The 18,521-nt window shown below is 39.4% G+C and overlaps 3 protein-coding genes and 1 long non-coding RNA gene across 7 annotated transcripts; 2 read left to right on the top strand and 2 right to left on the bottom strand.

Annotated features, from left to right (window-relative positions):
* Window positions 1-1,602: 1,602 nt before the first annotated feature.
* On the bottom strand, window positions 1,603-2,372 carry LOC107280111 (uncharacterized). The gene is made up of 2 exons (XR_001543176.3): window positions 2,219-2,372; window positions 1,603-2,011 (listed from the first exon to the last, which is right to left on the bottom strand). It is a non-coding gene; the product is annotated as an uncharacterized lncRNA (long non-coding RNA).
* Window positions 2,373-8,686: 6,314 nt separating this feature from the next.
* On the top strand, window positions 8,687-12,716 carry LOC4328443 (MADS-box transcription factor 29-like). 4 transcript variants are annotated; one of them, NM_001406452.1, is given in 8 exon segments: window positions 8,687-8,717; window positions 9,036-9,300; window positions 10,557-10,626; window positions 10,764-10,925; window positions 11,426-11,467; window positions 11,576-11,617; window positions 11,745-12,071; window positions 12,307-12,716. In NM_001406452.1, coding segments are annotated over 6 exon segments (783 nt in total). In that variant the 5' UTR covers window positions 8,687-8,717; window positions 9,036-9,112; the 3' UTR covers window positions 12,024-12,071; window positions 12,307-12,716.
* Window positions 12,717-13,468: 752 nt separating this feature from the next.
* Window positions 13,469-15,323, top strand: LOC4328442 (style cell-cycle inhibitor 1-A). Its single transcript, NM_001406450.1, has 4 exons — window positions 13,469-13,593; window positions 13,697-13,843; window positions 14,053-14,117; window positions 14,869-15,323. Exons 1-4 carry the CDS (start codon window positions 13,545-13,547, stop codon window positions 15,094-15,096), a joined length of 489 nt encoding a protein of 162 aa, NP_001393379.1. The 5' UTR covers window positions 13,469-13,544; the 3' UTR covers window positions 15,097-15,323.
* Window positions 15,324-15,680: 357 nt separating this feature from the next.
* On the bottom strand, window positions 15,681-17,864 carry LOC4328441 (glycine cleavage system H protein 2, mitochondrial). The gene is made up of 4 exons (XM_015772102.2): window positions 17,685-17,864; window positions 16,540-16,628; window positions 16,185-16,355; window positions 15,681-16,105 (listed from the first exon to the last, which is right to left on the bottom strand). Exons 1-4 carry the CDS (start codon window positions 17,770-17,772, stop codon window positions 15,977-15,979), a joined length of 477 nt encoding a protein of 158 aa, XP_015627588.1. The 5' UTR covers window positions 17,773-17,864; the 3' UTR covers window positions 15,681-15,976.
* Window positions 17,865-18,521: the final 657 nt, after the last annotated feature.

Here is an 18,521-nt window from a genome sequence, read left to right as displayed (position 1 = left end):
ATTGTAGTACAGTCCATAAGCACAAAACGCACTTCATTTGGTATCTACAGTCCAGGTACTTGTAGCTGAATGCCTGAATTTGTGCCTAGCTGCTAGCAGGCAAGCAAGCGGATGGTTTTGAGTTTGGTGGATCTACAAGTTCGACTCCGTTTTATATGATAGCCATCAAGTTACGTATCAGAAGCATAAGATTTCTTGCTACACACCTTATCATATGTCTGAAGCTCCAACCCAAATGGGGCATTTTTATTACCACAGTTTTAGGTAGATTAGGACTTTTCAGAGTACAGGATTGTGAGAACATAGAAACATAAAAAATGCATGAGTAAAGCGTCATGCCCATTAATTGAATTCCTATAGGAACTTAAAACATATAAAATTTCAAAATTACTGTTTGGATGACACAAACTTTATGTTACTGGAAGAGAAAACCATGAATTTCTCCGAAATTCCTATAAATTTTAGGAGAGTTATTCTCTATTGTTCCAAAGAACCACACATGAATATTTTTTCCATACGAATCAAATCCTTCAAAATTCCTCTAATTTTTCTTTGTGGAGCCCTTGAACATGGGTAATGTGCTGGTAGCAAGAACTAATTAATTAGTGGATCCATTGTACATGCATGGTATCTAACGTAGCTACTCCCTCCGTCCTAATATAAGTGTAATCCAATACAGATGTAATATATTATAGAACTATAAAATTGTTTAGATTCATAGTTTTAATATATGTTATATTTGTACTAGATTTTACTTATATTGAGACAAAGAAAATATTTTATTCTCTTTAAAGTTTAGAGACAGTAGGTATATAGGCATCCCGCTGGTAGAAGCTGCATCAACTTGCTTGTTGCTGTAAACAAGGCACGACTTAACTTCGGAAAACACAGACCGGATATATATGGTGATGGTTTTGCGTAAGTCCTTTGGGGTTGCTCCATCGGCCAACTCCTCCATCGACACACCTAGCTACTACATTCAGATCATATCGAAGCTTATTTTAAGTTTACACTACGTATCTTATGTGCAATAAAAATGAAACCCCTTCTGTTTCATATTATAAATCGTTTGATTTTTTTAATAAATTTCATTCAACTAAAAGAAGTTTGACTTAAAAAAAATAAACGACTTATAATATGGGAGTAGTGAATTTTACCCCAACAGTAGACCGCGAGGGATAGCTGTTACTGTGAGGATGAACGACAGATGTGACTTTTATAGACACATATATACTCTTGCATAGTTGACGCTAGGTTTTTCTTTCTGGAAAAACATATATGCGGTTTCTTTCGAAAGGATATAGAATTAATGCAAATAACAAGGCCTAGCTTTATGGTGTAATTAGCATATTCTATACATAGGTAACCAAGATACGCTCAAATAATTAATTACTTGTCCTCGCAAAAAAAAATAAAAAATAAAAAATTAATTACTTGCAAATATGGCAAAATCTAATCAATAAAAAATCTCAGCAGAAGAAGAAAATAAAGCGAATTAAATTATGATTAATATAGTGGATATGACAGCTACAGTTGGTACAGCTTCAGCTCCACGAAACAAGAATCTCGGAGTGTAGGAGCTGTATACCAAACGGGCCATAATTTTCAGAAACGGAGCGGCAACATCCTTCTGTATTATTCGAGATCTCAAAAATATTTAGTACAACTCTAATTCCACGAAACAAGAATCTTCAAGTAAGAGATGCACCAAATTAAACGTCGCTCGAACCAAAAGACATCCACATATATCGTCGACACAATTTCGTATAATTTTATTATGCTAGGATTAAATGATACATCACAGACCATGATGCATCATCATCATAATTAATTATTCAGTTCTTCTTTGGAGGAGGGAGAGTACAAAAGGTGCATTGGCATCCCCCGGACGTACACTCGCCAACAGCCCCAGCACCTATTTGCGACTTGCAGTTATCATCGCACGTTGTGGGAGAACAGGGGCCGGGTACGTTGACGCTCTGACAATCGGCCGACACCTTCATCGACATATCTGCAAATTCAGATCAAATCAAAACTTATTAAGTTTTCACATGTGCGTATTCTATATAATCAAAAAGAAAAGACGATCTTCGTCATATAAATCGATATATAAACAGTACTACCTCCATCGATCGTACAAGTACTTCATTTTATTTCTAGATATGAACTTGGATAAGAGAAAAGAAATGGAGTTATTTTGGGACGACGAGAAATTTACCCGAATAGTGGGCCGTGAGAGAAAGGGCCAGCAGCAGCGTGCAGAGTAGCTTCACCATCCTATGCATGGCTATAGCTGCTTTACGTATGAATTGACGGCGAATTGCAAAAGGGAGGCTGCGGCAGGGGTGCTGTTAGCTAGGCTAATCCTGGCTGTGAAGGTGATGGCTATCTGATTGGGTTGGCATGGCTTTTTATAGCTGCTATGGCCCCCCTTTTCTTTTTTGAAACACACTATTCGATTTCTTAATAATTTGGAAAAAAGTTATGATTGCAAATAATAAAAGGCCTATCTTTATGGTGTAATCAACATTTTCTATATATACACATATATAGGTGACCAAGATATGCACAAATAAATAATGCCATTAATAACTGATTGTATATGTACAATAGCTAGCCAAATCATACCCAATTAAACTAGGAATAATAGATATGATAGGGTTGATTAATAGGGACCAGATTTAAGCTTGCTGGTATATGCAGGCATTGATTCATTTCAAATATCAATGTAGGGATGGATATCGAGTCAACTCAGTTCATCCGGGCTCATTAGGATAACGAATTGGATTGGCTCAGCTTGCTATGCTAACGCGCTAAACACTTGGCTCGGCTTGTGTGCTAGCTTGAGCCAGAGCCAGCTTATTTAGCTCGTGAGCCAAAACAAAAAAAAGGAGAAGGGGATGCCACGCTCGAACCTCGTTGTGCCGTAGTTGACATTGAGCATGGGGTAGGGTCAGGAACCCGCGGTGGTGCGACGACGTCTGGCGCTGGCGGGTTAATTGACAGCGGATTTAATCGAACCTAGCCTTGGGACATGACGCCGGTGAGGAGCTTTGTCCAAGAGGCCACCATCCCAGAACGGTGGCTCGTTGAGGGGGTTACCTTCCCGGCGGTGCTTGCTCCAAGTGACCGGAAAAACTGATGATGGCCTCAATGAGGTCTAGGCCATCGTCCAGTCGAAGAGGGTGTCCTAGGTGGAGCCGCCGCTACAGGTGACCGAGGCAGTGCTACTGTGGGAGTTCATGTGCGGTGCGGTGGTGGACTTCGACCTCACCATGGACACCTTTGGGTACGAGGAGCTTCCGTACATCATATGGGAAGGGGATAAGGTTGGCACGAGGAGGGGATAAGGTTAGTGCAAATGCGCTTTGTTTGTCCGAGCCTCGTCCAATCCTATTTACTGGTTAAGAGGGGGCAAATATAGTGGAAAACAATTTCTTTCCTTCAATCCAGTATGTGTCCCATATTAGTACTAAATGGTCAGACTACAAGATATCAGTACACAATAAAATAACAAGGGAATACCAGCTAGTATGTACCATCCCTATTTTCTTATATTGAGTTTGTAACGACAAATGAATTACTCCCCCATTCACGAACCCTCGTTAGTTTTGACCAGAACTAGATAATATTAGACCGCTATTTTTTTAAGCAACTTCAAAATTATTAGGATCATGTGTGCGTACTCTTATTAATTAGTTTTAGATGATGAAAGTTTTTATTGAACTAATCGATTATATCAAGGTGATATAACTGCGGTGAGAACAATCGTGGCCTCTGCATAACTAGGATCGATGCATACAACCAAAGCGTAATCTTATTATGTTCGCTTGATGTTTGGGATCGTGGGTAATAGCTTTCATTGGCCATCATACCTCCTGCTTTACAAAAATCTTGCACTCGATTTGGCAGTCCCCAAGGGCCAAAGCTGAGGCTGATCGATGTGCAAAGCATCAGGAATTCAGGACTGCTGCTGCTGAAGCATGGAAGAGCAGATGGTTGCTTTCTTTGTGATGGATATATCCTAATCGATCCATGTCCACAACGTATCCTGTATGAAGTTTCATTCTCTAGCTAGCTCGTTTCCCTACTCTCAAATTCATCACCGCGTTAGCTGTTCATAAAAGTTTATCTTCTTCAGGTCAAATTTAGATTCTGTTCTTAAGCACAAAACAAGTTTTCACACTTCATTAATTTACTATGTATATATAGACCAGTTGCCATATCATTCGTGCTTGAAAATGTTGTCTACAGAACTGCTAACCTACATTCAATAGAAAATAGAATTCCAAATCTTACAGATTTCTGGCTTTCGGATCTACTTTGTTACCGTGCTTCGGTGAGCTTCTCCTCCATCTTCAATGACCTTGATGAACTCTGTTAACTGGCTACAACAACCCCAACCAGTTAGAATATAATTCACAGTTGGAGGTCACAGTAGGATGAGGAAGAGAAGGGAGTTCCCCGGCTTAGAGGAAGGCCGGGGAGGTGTGGCCCAATGGTGGGTGGTGGTGAGAAGGCGACGAGGCGGCGGTGGTGCAATCGGAGCCGTGGGTACAAAGAGGGGGGGGGGGTAGTAGTGGTGGCGTATCTAATGATGGGAGCCATTGAAGACGAAGGGGGAGGGTATAGGTTAGGGGGATCTCGGTCGAGTGGTTAGGTAGCGGTGGACGGTTATGGTAGATCCCGTGGCAGGATCCAACTAAGAAAAAGGAGAACAAGGTGGACGAATCTCGTCCAACTGGTTAGGTGGTGGCGGATGGTAGAGTCGGAGGACGAGGACGTGGATGGGGCGGGGGCACCTCGCAAAGCTTAGGTAGAATCAATGGTGAGCGGTGGTCGGCGGAGGGCTCATCGGCGTCTAGCATCGTTGGAGGAGTCACCTGTTGAAGCAGAAGGTGTGGATGCATGGCAGCGGCAGCTGGGGAGTAGAAGAGAGGTGGGTGTTAGAAATTGGTATTTGTATTGAATGGTTTGATTGACCTGGACCATTGGATCTTGATCTATCGGATGGATGGAAAAATCGACTGAGATGAGGTGGGTTTCCTTGCACAAGTTACATAAGTCCATGTATCATACTGGAAAACAACATTTTCTTTTTCCTTTAATGGTAGAGTTGGGTATTATTAAATGCATATGTCACAAGGCACAAGCACACAACAGAATACCAAATGAATAGTACTACTAGTTTGTGTGTCATCCTTGAGTCCTTGTTTTGTGTGAGTTAGGAAAGATGAGTCACTCATATTCTCTCCCTTTCCTCAATGGTAGTAGATGTAATGTGTAATCATGTACTGCTGCAAGTATCAGGCTGTAGCTATCAGTCAGACAAAGACAAGATGTGAATTCATACGCACAGACCATGTGTATATGAATTCACATCTTGCCTTCATGATAATCAACAGGTTACAGCTTCAGAAGAGGGGTCCAAAGTATGTACTTATATAGTTGAATCTGTTTCCTAGCTGACTAAAGCTGATTAATTATTTTGAGTTTGGTGGATCCACTATTCGGACTCCATTTATGATTACTATCAAGTATTGTAAGTAATTTGTTTAATTACTTTCTCATCACATAAATTAAATCACCCCTGAAAACAATATATACTACAAGCTGATCTTTCTTGAATACTTTGGCAGTTGGCACATCAATAATTGTCATTGCTGTAAAGTGGTGGTGGTTACAACTCATCAGGAACATCTATGGCAAAAGATTTCTTGCTAAGCTTCCTCAACATAACCTTTTTCCATTTCTGTTGCCATCTGATTTCACACAACTACGTGGCAAATGTCATCTAATTAATGATGTTCAGATTTCTGCCAACTCTGAACAAAAGTTAGCCCATCAAGTTGATCAGAATTTCATTAGTGTTGGCAAGTGATAATTAATTCTTCCAATCTTTTACTGATCTCCTGAGTTACCTGAATTTGCTGCAGTGGATCAACTCAATTGCACGCGTTTGTATATGTGCAGACAGTTTGGATGAGAAATCAACCATGCATATTTGGATGGATTACTTTGGAAATATACAGTGATATAGAATTTCGTGTAATTTGTGTATGTCTCAATCTGAACCGGCAGTCGATCAATCAGACGATGTAAAGCGTGTGATCTCTCTGAATTTGCACATTTGGTGGATATGAGAAAGAATCTGGGACTGAAACCAAGCTTCATCGACAAAGGAAAGCCACAGAACTTGATGCAAAGAGGCCGTTTCCTTTCACAATCAGTGTTTCATAAATGGAAGTCCTCGCTTTCTACATATGCAACAGTTGCAGACAGTGGATGAGATGAAAAATATATGTACAAATATATGTGCAAATTAAGATTGTTTGGATGTTCATGCAACAAGTAGCCTGAAAATGCTGATCATATATATGTGGGTAAGAATGCCCATTTACTTTTGGTTAATGTAAGATTTTCTAAAAGCTAACTAGCATGCTTACACAGTTCTGAGCCTAAGTTTTTTTTTGTATTCTTGTCTACAGTACATATTTGTTTATATTGTGTGCTTATATATGGTCATTATATATTTGCTACATGTCCTCACCAAAAAAAAGGGCTGCTATATGCATATATATGTATATATGCTCCGAATATATGCCACCAGCTCTCCATTAACATTTCAACATGATCATGAATGCGTTGTTACTTTAGCATTACTGATTCGTCAAATTCAGATCGAGGTAGCTAGCTAGACTGAATATTCCTCAGGATATATAATAAGTTACTGAATGATCTTCTTTATTGATTTTTGCCCCTATCGTATGGACTTCTATACTAAATTGTCCACCCAAAAATTATGTATTGATTTGGACAAACAGAAGGTCAACCAACAATTAACAGCCAATGACCCTCTGACTGACTGAAAGCAAATAAAATGCATAATAACTTAGATATCATTAGTTCTTAAGAATACTTAATAAAATTAAAATTATTTTTTTCCTGGTTACACGATAGACGCACATGCACCATGACGCTCACACACACCAGCGAATGTGCCTCCTAATACACGTTCAAAGAGATGAAAACCAATAACATATCCCCGATCTCACTGAATTCATATTAAAAAACCCACTTGCATGTGCGTAATAAAACTAGGGACTAACTAGAAAACTGTTGCAAGTTTTTTAAGGAAAAAACTTTCAAATCTAACTATAGTATAATTGTAATATAATTTTACTATAACTATAATGTAACTCGTATATAAGTATTAAAATAATATATGTAACTTTATATCTAAATTATATAGAGATGATAACGTAGTTACAATGCAATTACACAATGCAGTTATAGTAGGGTGCAACTGGAGTATAACTAACATGTAACTCAATTAATTTTTTAAAAACATGCAACAGATCTAAGTGGCTAGCACGCACGGCTTGTGGGATGGATATCCTAGGTTCAAGCCCTTGCAAGGACACACCTTAATTCTCGCGCAGATTTTTTTTTCCAAATCTCGCACGAATCATGGCGTGGATCGCACGGCCAGAAAATCAAAAGTTTTCAGCCTCCAAAACTGTCGACGGCTAGCTAGCAAAACCGTAAAACTAAACTTACTGTAAAGGAGAAACACGGAATCTCGCGGAACTTGATCACATAGGGAACCCTAGCTCTCTACTATATAATTAGCCAAGCCATCATGGAGAGAGATCAAAATCTCTGCCAAATTTATTTCTTCCTTCCCAAATGAGGGGTGCAGTCCACCCCCCCTCCACCCCATGTGGTACAATGTGCAGTGGCAGTCCCCCATCAAGGCAAGCAAGCAACCATAGTGATCAATATGCTAGCTGCACATATACCTCTCTCTCTCTCTCTCTCTCTCTCTCTCTCTCTTAGCTAGCTAGCAACAAACAAGGGAGCTAGGGTTTTCTTGGCTCTGTTGCCATAAGCAGCAAGTGTACCCTGTCCCTGGAGAGCTCCTCATGGCCATGGCCAACCTAACAAACCTAGCTGCCAAGATCGGCAAGGAGGAGGAAACCGGGTGGGCCCACACTGTCAGAGGGTGGTTACAAGTCCACACACATGTTGCTTTCCATGGTGCCTTGTGAGGGGCATGCAGAGAGTTGCTATAGCTACATACACCTTCCTCGCAATTGCATGTAGTGTTCATGATTTTATACCATGCCCATGTATATATAGCTGCACTGTGCTCTGATGAGTAATACTGTTGCATTATATTGCATGAGCTACATACACTGATATCTCTGAACTTTTGTGTGCGTGATATATGCACTGTTGCAGTGTGTGTTTTGTGTCACAAGCTAGGCTCGTGTATTTGTGCAGAGATCGACCAGAGAGTATATGCTAGTGCATCATCATTGCATGCTGCAAGTACACACATGGATATGCACACTGATCTGATCATCATCATCATGAAGTCATGCTTATGTCTGCATCCGTTTCTTGCTTTGACTCACTATCTGATCCTAATTACACACTGATGCAGGGGTAAATGTAAAACTAGACTAGCTAGCATATTAGTTACAGTTAAAAATGTAGTTTGTTGCTTTCTGGATATTTACTACTCCCTCCATCTACTTTTGATTTGATTTGGAGTAGTACACTGATTTGATTTGCAGGAGTAGTAGTGTGAGAGTGTGTGACAGAGAGAAAGCATTGTGTGTTGCACATTACTACAAGCTCTCTCTCCTATATATGTCTCTCCTTCTGCACCTCCTGCCTTAGCCTTTGAAGCAAGCTTAGCACTTCACAAGGTATGTACATAGCACATTACTACTCCTGCCCTATCTATCTACCCTGTTCATGAGTAATTCAAGAAAAAAAAAAGGACACCTTTTCTAGCTAGTTCTTCATCCTTTCGCAGCAAAGAGTTTTTACATCTCTAGCTACTAGTTGTTCTCTTCTCTACATGAAATTTTTTCTACTTCTGATTGCACCCTTTACATAGCTGTGGGGGGAAATCCAATTTGAGCACCCATGCCTTATGTTGATTTTAACAAAATTCGTCCATGTATCGATATGTTCATAACTTGGCCATTTCTGTTCTTCTTCTTCTTCTTCTTCTTCTTCAGTTTCCTCTTGTGCAGAAGAAGGAGAAACAAAAGAACACAGAAATTAAATTAAACTCGATCAGGAAGGTATAGCAGGCATGGGGCGCGGCAAGATCGAGATCAAGAGGATCGAGAACGCGACGAACAGGCAGGTGACATTCTCGAAGAGGCGGGGAGGGCTACTGAAGAAGGCGAACGAGCTCGCCGTGCTCTGCGACGCCCGCGTCGGCGTCGTCATCTTCTCCAGCACCGGCAAGATGTTCGAGTACTGCAGCCCTACCTGCAGGTACGGTTCTTGTTTTGTTCTCTTATATTATCAGATGCTGTTCAATCTTTCCTTTCTCCAGCTTAGTGTCTCTTGTTCTCTTTTTAGTGCTTGATTTGATGGGTTAATTAATTTCTTGTTTTTTGTCAACCAAGAGATTAAGTTTTCGGCTAAGTTTCTCTCGGCCTTTATTTTGTTTTTCAGAGAAAATTAACTAACTCATGCAGTTTCTACCCTTTGTTTTCTTTGGGCAAGAGTGTTTAATTATGATCATTTGATCTGTTCATATAATGGATGGATGCCTTGCATTTATTCTTCATCTGAACTATTTTTCTTGTCCTGAACTCCTGATCGATCGAGTTTTTCCTACCTTCATTTTAACTATTTTCAGTGTATATGTATGCATCTGCAGTTTCCTTTGATATATTTTCGAAGAGCCAAGAATCTATTACAAAATTAAATCATGATCAAAGGCATACATAAGCAATGATCTATATGCCCTAGTGTCTCTTGTGACTTGATTACGCACTTGTCTTTTACATCTCTGAGCAACATATATGTATGTAGATTTGCAACTTGATCCTGAATTTATAGTCAACTAGTTAATTAATCCTTATTTCCCTCTTTCTAATGATTTCTAGGATCGAGCTGGGTTTTTTAGGTGGATTTCCCCAAAAAACTATTTCATATGTGGCTAATTTAATCAAACTAAAAGATGTATATCAACAGGGAATATAATTTGAACAAGTGTACGACAGTACGACCATATCTTATCTTATGTTATGCATGTTTTTATACTTAAAAAAAGATGCGAATATAAGAGAATGACCTAATATTAAATAATTAGAAGAGGTGAGGTTTCGAACCTTGGTTGTCTAGTCCACCACTTTGTGGAGCTAGCCGGAAGATCCCCAGACGTTTCTCACATGATTTTATACTGTTCTGCAGCATATTATAGTTAATTAATATGTGAATATTCATGTGAAGTTCTTTCTTCCGATCCCCTGTTCATTCCTGTTATTAGTTAAGAAATTTTCGTTTGTTTCATTTTGATCTAAAATAATATACTCTCTGTAAGTATATACATCACCAAGAGAAAATTCTAGCTACAAAATTAATTTATACCATCTGATTTGTACATCAGAGATTGTCATTTCTTTTTTGAATGCGCAAAAGAATTACACATGCACCATTCCAATTAGATACATGAACTTATCAAAGTATTAATTAACTCACAACTAATCAAGGTACTTGTTTCAATGTTTGACAATATATAGTTTGAGGGAACTCATCGAGCATTACCAGACCGTCACCAACACTCATTTCGAGGAGATCAACCACGATCAGGTATACATTAATTTTACAATCAGCAACACAATGTCTGATCAATATCAGAATATATATCGATCTATCTGCCAGCAGTTGAAATGAAATTTTCTTTCAAATGCACTGATCAAATATAATTAATGTGCACATATATATAGCAAATATTTGTGGAGATGACTCGGATGAGGAACGAGATGGAGAAGCTGGACGGTGGCATCAGGAGGTTCACCGGCGACGACCTCTCCAACCTCACGCTCGCCGACATCAACGATCTCGAGCAGCAGCTCGAATTCTCCGTCACCAAAGTCCGTGCGAGAAAGGTAATTACTTCCTCCATATCATATTATAAGTCGTTTTAATTTTTTTTACAAATTTATTTAAGTTTAATCAAGTTTATAAAAAATATATTAGTATTTCAAAAACAAACATTATCAAAATGTATTCAGTGATAGATTTAATAAAATTAATTTGGTATTACATGTGTTGCTATTTTTTTCTATAAATTTAATCAAACTTAAAAGAAAAAAAATTAAAATGACTTGTAATATGAAATAGAGCTAGTAATTGATTAAGAAGATAGTATTTGATGAATGAATCATTCTTCAGAGTTAATTTAGAATGATCAGTCTCTGATTCAATGGTAAATGGTAAGTTTAGGGTTTAGGGATTAATTGATCCCATAGTTTTTTCCTCTTTTCTGTAAAGCTTTGCTTTCGTAAGTTTTTTATTTTGTTATATTCAATGAAATAGGTGTATCTAAGTGCCGATTCGTTAAAAAAATAAAAAATAGTTGTTTCACATTAATTCTTGCTTGTTGCAGCATCAGCTCCTGAACCAGCAGCTGGACAACCTTCGTCGCAAGGTAATTAATTTGCACTACTAAACTGATCATGAAACACCAAATACTTTGCTGTATGATGATGAAAAAAAAAATGATTGATTCAATTCTATGCATGAAATTGATGAACAGGAGCACATCCTGGAAGACCAGAACAGCTTCCTGTGCCGCATGGTATACGTATAGTTAGTTAATCAGTAATCAAGAATTCATTAAAATGTTTTGATTCTTGAAGCACATATATGTACATTAATTATGGTGTTTGGTTGATTCTTGTACATGAAACTATATATGAATTCAGATCAACGAGAACCATCATCAGGCGGCGGTGGGCGGCGGCGACGTGAAGGCGATGGTGGAGATGGCGCCGGTGCTGTCGATGCTGACGGCGGCGCCGGCGTACTACGGCGAGGAGTCGTCGAGCACCGCGCTGCAGCTCACCCCGCCGCTGCACGCCGTCGACGCCGCCGCCGCCGCCGGGTTCCGGCTGCAGCCGACGCAGCCCAACCTGCAGGACCCCGGCTGCAGCAGCAGCAGCTTCCATGCCGCCGCCGCCGGCCACGGCCTGCAGCTGTGGTAAGAACAAACGAAGCAAAGCATACATGGCACATCCTGATACTCTCATCAGGTGTGTGATGTGAATATATATATCGCAATGATTTTATCTACTAGTTTATGTACTTCATCCGTTTTATAATATAAGTCATTCTAGTATTTTTCATATTCATATTGATATTAATGAATACATATATATATCAATATAAATGTAGGAAATGCTAGAATAACTTACATTGTGAAACGGAGGGAGTATAATTCATCGCAACACAGCTGCGAATTAATCATGCATTGATATCATTCTGCAGAGATCTAGATGATTGCTTGCTAATTAAGCACATGATGGCATTGTCGATTCTGGGAGCTAGGAGTAACTTGGAGACCATGAAGATGCATGATCAGCTGATGATAGACGATCGAGTTGGGTTGCTGTGTTGTTCAATTGTTCATCGTTCTGGACATATATATATATATATATGTGTGTGTGTGTGTGTGTGTGTGTGTCTAATTAGCACATCAGAATAATCAAGCTTTTCTACCTAGTTAACTAGTACAGCTGCTAAGTACCTTTTGATTTGTTGGTGTGTGAACTACTGAACTGGAGTTGGATATTAAGGTCTCCATGCATTTGCATGGTTAATTAGCAGAGAGATCATTGAGGTTTTTAGGATGTAACACAACGACAAAGCTTAATTAATTTACTTGAGGATTAATGCCATTTCTGTAGATTGTTAATTATGGTTGAACTATAAATTATGACGCAGATTACCTGTTACTACCTAATTAATTAACTAGTACCAGTACTTAGATTATTGGACATATTAGTGGTACGAATTATCTATTTAATTATAATGATAAATTAAATATTTTAAAAAATAAACTTGACAAATAGCTTTGAAAAGTTGTTTAAATAATACAAGTGGGAAATTTTTTAAAACGTTTTTTTAATGTGAGGAATAAATAATATGTTTTAATATTCGCAAAGAGGACATAGATGCATGTTCTAAGTATTTCCCCCATCTCAAAATATTACAATTTAGGATAGGTCTAATCCGTTCATGATTATAATATCATTGGACAAAGGGAGCACTCACTTCGTACAACATATTTTGAGTTCAATGACAAGTAGTAACTGGTATAATCGAAATCATTCGTATACTTGATAAGAGAGTCGGTGTGGTCTAGAGTATAACAATGGTAAGACTATTAACATTTGATCCAAAATAAAAAAAAATCGATGAAAGTGTGGTACAAAAGAAAATTTCAGTAATAAAATGTGTTCCAGGGTGAAATTTACGCAAAACCATAAACTTGATGTTAACCACACGATTTGCCTAGGTAGAGCGTGAGTGCTTCGTATTGCTGTACTCTCTCCCCAACGTCGGATGAGACGTGAACGGCTTGGATCGACCGCGCCCGAAAGCCTTCTGACAATTTTGCATATGAGCCCTCGGACTCATCTGTAATACCAACTAAACCCGTCCCGAGACCTCACCTGAGCTAACCCCCTCTTCGATTCTTCTCCCCGGCGGCGGCGGCGGCGACGATGGGCGGCGAGGGCAAGTCGAGGAAGCGGCGCTCGTCACCCTCGTCAGGTGCTCAAAGGCCCCCTATCCATTCCCCCCCTCTCGAGGCATCGGCGTATCTGGTCTCCGCGTGTTGATTTTGCCAATCTTCTTGGTGCGTTTGGTGGTTCAGGGGAGGAGGAGGAGAGGGAGCGGAAGAAGAGGAGGGACAAGAAGGAGAGCAGGAGGAGCAGCCGAGACGAACAAGCCGAGGAGGAGGAGGAGGAGGAGAGGCGCAGGAGGAAGAAGAAGAAGCATGGCGACAGGGGCAAAGACAAAGGTAGGGAACTAGGGTTCATCTTTTGCCTTCACGGCTTGGCAGTGGCACTTGTTGATTTCTTGTTCTAAAACAGTTATATTGTTCTTACTTGAAATCATGCTCAACTATTCTGGAAGTGTGCAAATTATGCTGAGGATACACTCGTACCTGCTATATTAGCTTTGATGTATGTCAGTAATTCAGTGTGTGTGTGTGTGTGATTTTGACAGAGAGGGATTCAAAGGAGAAGCATTCCAAGGAGAAGGAGAAGAGCAAGCGAAAGCACAAGGATGATGTGAGTTCTCTAAGTCTGAATGATGCTATGAATCTACTGGGCATCATCAATCAAATGATTTTGCATATTAGCAGTTAAGCTATCTGAATAGGCTATTTAGGCCACATTTTTTCATATATGAATTGTTCTACAAGCTTGAGCCTTCGTATAACTATGGTACTGGAACGAGGTTGGTTTTTCTTTACAAGTAGAACCAAACTGGAGAACGTCCCTAGTTCAGTTAATTCTTCAGTGCGTGAATCAGGGATAGATTATCGCAGATTTCTTACGACCATTTTTTTTCGCCGGGCTGGTATATGTTCTGTAGCCATCTTACCCAGCCTGAGTAGGAGCCCCTTTTGTTTTCCTGAACAATGAAATTTTGCTGAAGCTTGCCAGAATGTATTTTGTCTCTGAAGACTGAATATAAAGGAAAAGCTTTTTTTTTTTTTGCTGTTGCCATCGAATTGAATTAGTGATATCAGTTTGTAGGTTATTTCCTTTTGTGTGTCTGTGATGAAAATTAGTGATACCAAGTCAGGTACTTGTTTAAGGTCACAGTTCACAAGAACCAGAATGGCTTATCTGTATCTGGACAGGTGGACAGGAGTTGTATCATGTATGCCATTTATATTTTTGAGACTAACAACAATTTTGGGGAAGTATTAAACTGTTGAGAACATACATAATGGCATACTGCACCCTTTGAGCTCTCCATTTCCTTTCTCCTTGAGACCATGCTTATCATTGTTCTTTTGTTTTACTGAAACAGGATTTCAAAGAAATATCCAAAGATGACTATTTCGCAAAGAACAATGAGTTCGCAACCTGGTTGAAGGAAGAAAAAGGCAAATTTTTCTCTGATCTTTCTTCGGAGTCTGCTCGTGATCTGTTCGAGAAGTTTGTGAAAACTTGGAACAAAGGAAAGCTTCCATCCCAATATTATGAGGGGATCACTCGTGGTCCACGGTCAGCACACAAGTGGAACATCAAAGTGTGATGCAACCTGAGGCCTTCTGTATTTTGTTGAGGACATTGTTCTGTCAGGCTAAGGGTAGTATTTATCTTCATCGCCTAGGTTTTTGTATCTAAATTCATATATATTAGTTCTGTATCACTGTTCACTAATGTTGCTGACCATCACTTAAGTTTGACATATACTTATAGTGATAAAAGTATCTACTGTTTTTGTCCCATATGTTGTTATTCTCGTGGTGATTTTACACATCCATTTGTGTCATTTGATAATTTTGGCGTCCATGTTCTATGACAGAAGGATATGTGAATTGTGATATGAACTTGCTATGTGATTAGGGAATCCTCCAAGTAGCCTATTCTTTCTCATCACCTGAATGTAAATACTGATAATGTAAGAACTAAGAACAGAGCTGTAGAATTGCAGACTATCTAGGATCTAGGAAAAGTAAGGCCATAATCTGGGATGAGTTTTTTTTTCCTAATTCTGAAATATTGACGATTCTCAAGCAATCAAGCATCCCCAATTTATATTTAGCTATTCGTCTACTACCAATCATCCCCAATTCCTCAGCATAATGCAGGCTCGTAGACACCAAGAACACACGATTCAGAAGTAAACGAAGCACACGTTTCAGAAATAAACGGAGCAGAGGCGGCAGAGCTACAATTGAAGATGAAATCACGCGATACTACAAAGAAATAACGAAACTCATGTCATTTACAGGTTCGAAGTTTGCAACTCTTTGTGGAAGAGGCAATGCCAACACTAATTTATTCATGTGTTGATCGGTGCTGATTTCAGGAGCAGCCGGTGGTAAAGATAAGTGCTCGATAGCACATCACAAGCATTGACAAAAGGGTCAAGGCGCATTCTTTGCAGATCACAAGTCACTGGTATTTGTTCAATGCTTGCTATCTTCTTCCTCGCAGAATTTCGAGTATTTCGCGTCATCCATCAATGAATTGAGCTCACCTGAATCACTAACCTTGACCTTGATGATCCACCCACTCTCGTATGGACTTGTATTAACCTATGCAAAAAAAAAAAAAACACAGTTCATAGAAGTGTTCAATCTACTCACAATGATCTATTACGCAATTAAAAGTTACCAATCCAGGTTCATCGCCTAGTCCATCGTTCACTGCAACCACCTCTCCAGATACTGGAGAGTAGATATCGCTGGTTGCCTTCACACTTTCAACAGCACCAAAGTTCTTTCCCTGGGATACACTGCTGCCAACTTCTGGAAGCTCCACATACACAACATCACCCAAATGGTGCTGGAAGCAAAAAAAAGAAAAAAAAACAACACATGATCAACTTTAGCACTGCTAGTCCTTGCTACATGTACTGAACATGATAACATATATTGGAACCCTGTAATGTTTAAGAAATGGAATGCTTATATTATGCGTATGTACAGAATGAAGCAATGAATGTGATATAACGTATGAATAGATCAACCTGGGCATGGTCTGTAATTCCAACGGTTGCCGAATCACCCTCAACCTTAACCCATTCATGAGTGTCAGCATACTTCAGATCCTTCAGCACTGAAAAAAATAGAAAACAAGCAATATGCACAACTTCATCAGATGTGTAAAATACTGAATTGGCAGTGAGGAAACAAGGTTTCCACAGAAAGCATACGAAATTTCCAGAACAACTGGAATTAATGGCCCCCCCCTAGAAGCCAATTTATAAACTGAAAATTAGGTGTATTTTCCTATGACCATTTGTCCAATGCTTGTTAGAAACCAAAGCCTCTTGGCCAGGCAAATTAACAATTGACTATTTGTCACTTCTTAAGTTGCATAAATATTTTACCATATGGTTTTCATTTCCTACTACCAAAGTTTTAAAACCAAAGTCTGCTATAATAAGACTTTCCCTTAATTCATTTCCTTGGTGTGCCTAATTCAGATCTGTAAATATGTGATTGTGGCACACCATTTTAGCAACACAAGTTTTAAATTCATAAACAAACAACCGTGGTATTGTAACATTTTCATATTGGATAACAATATTGCCAATTATTGGTCGGTAGGTAGCTTTCTCCTAATAGCTACTAAAAGCATCTTCCTGAGATGCTTCATATGTTGGTGTCAAACGTCCTAACACTTCGAATAAACAGGACAAAGAAAGAAATTAGGCTAAAAAAAAAACTTTGCCTTCCTCATCAACACATACAATAGGCTAATCTGAATTTCAGAAATCAGTGTGCTAACATTCACATATCCAAATGCAGAAACATAAACCTGCCATGCACACGCTGTTACCAAGAGCAGGAACAATCACACAAGATTCCTTTTTCAAAAAAAAAAGATGAAACATTTCGCCGAAAAGAGATCAAATCAGACCAACCAAATTTCCCATTCACGCAGACGGATTCACAGCCTAAACCACCAACTGAACCCAAAATAAAAGAAGATAAGATGAACAGTGATCCTTGCCCCCAAAATCCAATCTTTGCGAGGAACAGGCAACGAGATCACGCCATTCCACCACCAACCACGCGTGATCCCACGAATATACAGACCACAGAATACGAAAAATACATACGCAAAACAAGAAACCGAAAGAGAAGAAGAAGAGAGAGAGAGAGATACCGGTGGAGAAGGCCCTGGGGAAAGTGGAGATCTTGAGGTAGGAGGCGGCGCGGGAAGCCCACAGCAACCTGGAGGCGGCCATGGCCATGATCGGACGACGAGGTCGCGGAGGAATGGATTGGAATTGGATTATTGCTCCTCTCCTCCTCGGCGCCGCACTCTGTCTGTCTCTCTCTCTCCTCTGATCTCTCTCTCTCTCTCTTCTTTTCTCTGCGGGTTCTGGGTTTGGTGGCTCCTTTCTCTCTTTTTTTTTTCTTTTTTTTTGGCAAAAATATAAGCAAGATGCAGAAAAGGTTGGTAGTGCAGGTTGCAAATTGAAGAAAAAAATTTTTTGGTGGGCTCTTGGCCTTAGTGGGGCACTTTCCTACATTTTTTTGTGTTTGCAGTTATACCCTTAATATTCTCTATGATTTAGGAAAAAGTATCATTCAAAAAAATGGCAACCATTTTTCGAGCCATATCTGGTTTACTTTTCGCAATCATAGAAAAGATTTATATCACTTACGAAGTATAAACTGTTTGTAAAACGCCTGTGTTTCAAAGGGGAAGTTAGGAGGTCTCAACTCTGATGGACATATTCACAAGGGCGAATATATTGCAGATATTGAGAAATATTTACAAAAATACTAACTAGGTTAGGGATGAAAATGTCAAATAACACTACAGTTGTTACAGTGCGTGTTGAACCACAATGAGGAAGGATCATTTATTAAAGAAGATTAAGCATCAGATGCTGTATCGCCAAGAGGGGCCATTGGTTGCAAAACCAAAAGCTCTGATGAGAAAAAAATGTGATCACCAAACTGATTGGAACGCTGTCTGTCAGGGAGGCCCTAA

Source organism: Oryza sativa, chromosome 2 (genome assembly GCF_034140825.1).
Source record: "Oryza sativa Japonica Group chromosome 2, ASM3414082v1".
NCBI classification, from domain to species: Eukaryota; Viridiplantae; Streptophyta; class Magnoliopsida; order Poales; family Poaceae; genus Oryza; species Oryza sativa.
This window is presented reverse-complemented; position numbering and strand designations above follow the sequence as displayed.

Bases quoted from the DNA above. Each gene is read 5' to 3' on its own strand.
- LOC4328443 (XM_026023251.2), top strand. From the start codon at position 9,113: ATGGGGCGCGGCAAGATCGAGATCAAGAGGATCGAGAACGCGACGAAC. The intron at 10,627-10,763 runs GTATACATTAAT...ACATATATATAG, and splicing joins AGGAGATCAACCACGATCAG to CAAATATTTGTGGAGATGAC. The intron at 11,618-11,744 runs GTATACGTATAG...ATATGAATTCAG, and splicing joins ACAGCTTCCTGTGCCGCATG to ATCAACGAGAACCATCATCA.
- LOC4328442 (NM_001406450.1), top strand. From the start codon at position 13,545: ATGGGCGGCGAGGGCAAGTCGAGGAAGCGGCGCTCGTCACCCTCGTCA. The intron at 13,594-13,696 runs GTGCTCAAAGGC...TTGGTGGTTCAG, and splicing joins GCGCTCGTCACCCTCGTCAG to GGGAGGAGGAGGAGAGGGAG. The intron at 14,118-14,868 runs GTGAGTTCTCTA...TTACTGAAACAG, and splicing joins AGCGAAAGCACAAGGATGAT to GATTTCAAAGAAATATCCAA.
- LOC4328441 (XM_015772102.2), bottom strand. From the start codon at position 17,772: ATGGCCATGGCCGCCTCCAGGTTGCTGTGGGCTTCCCGCGCCGCCTCC. The intron at 16,356-16,539 runs GTTGATCTATTC...TTTTGCTTCCAG, and splicing joins GAATTACAGACCATGCCCAG to CACCATTTGGGTGATGTTGT. The intron at 16,106-16,184 runs GTAACTTTTAAT...TTTTTTGCATAG, and splicing joins TAGGCGATGAACCTGGATTG to GTTAATACAAGTCCATACGA.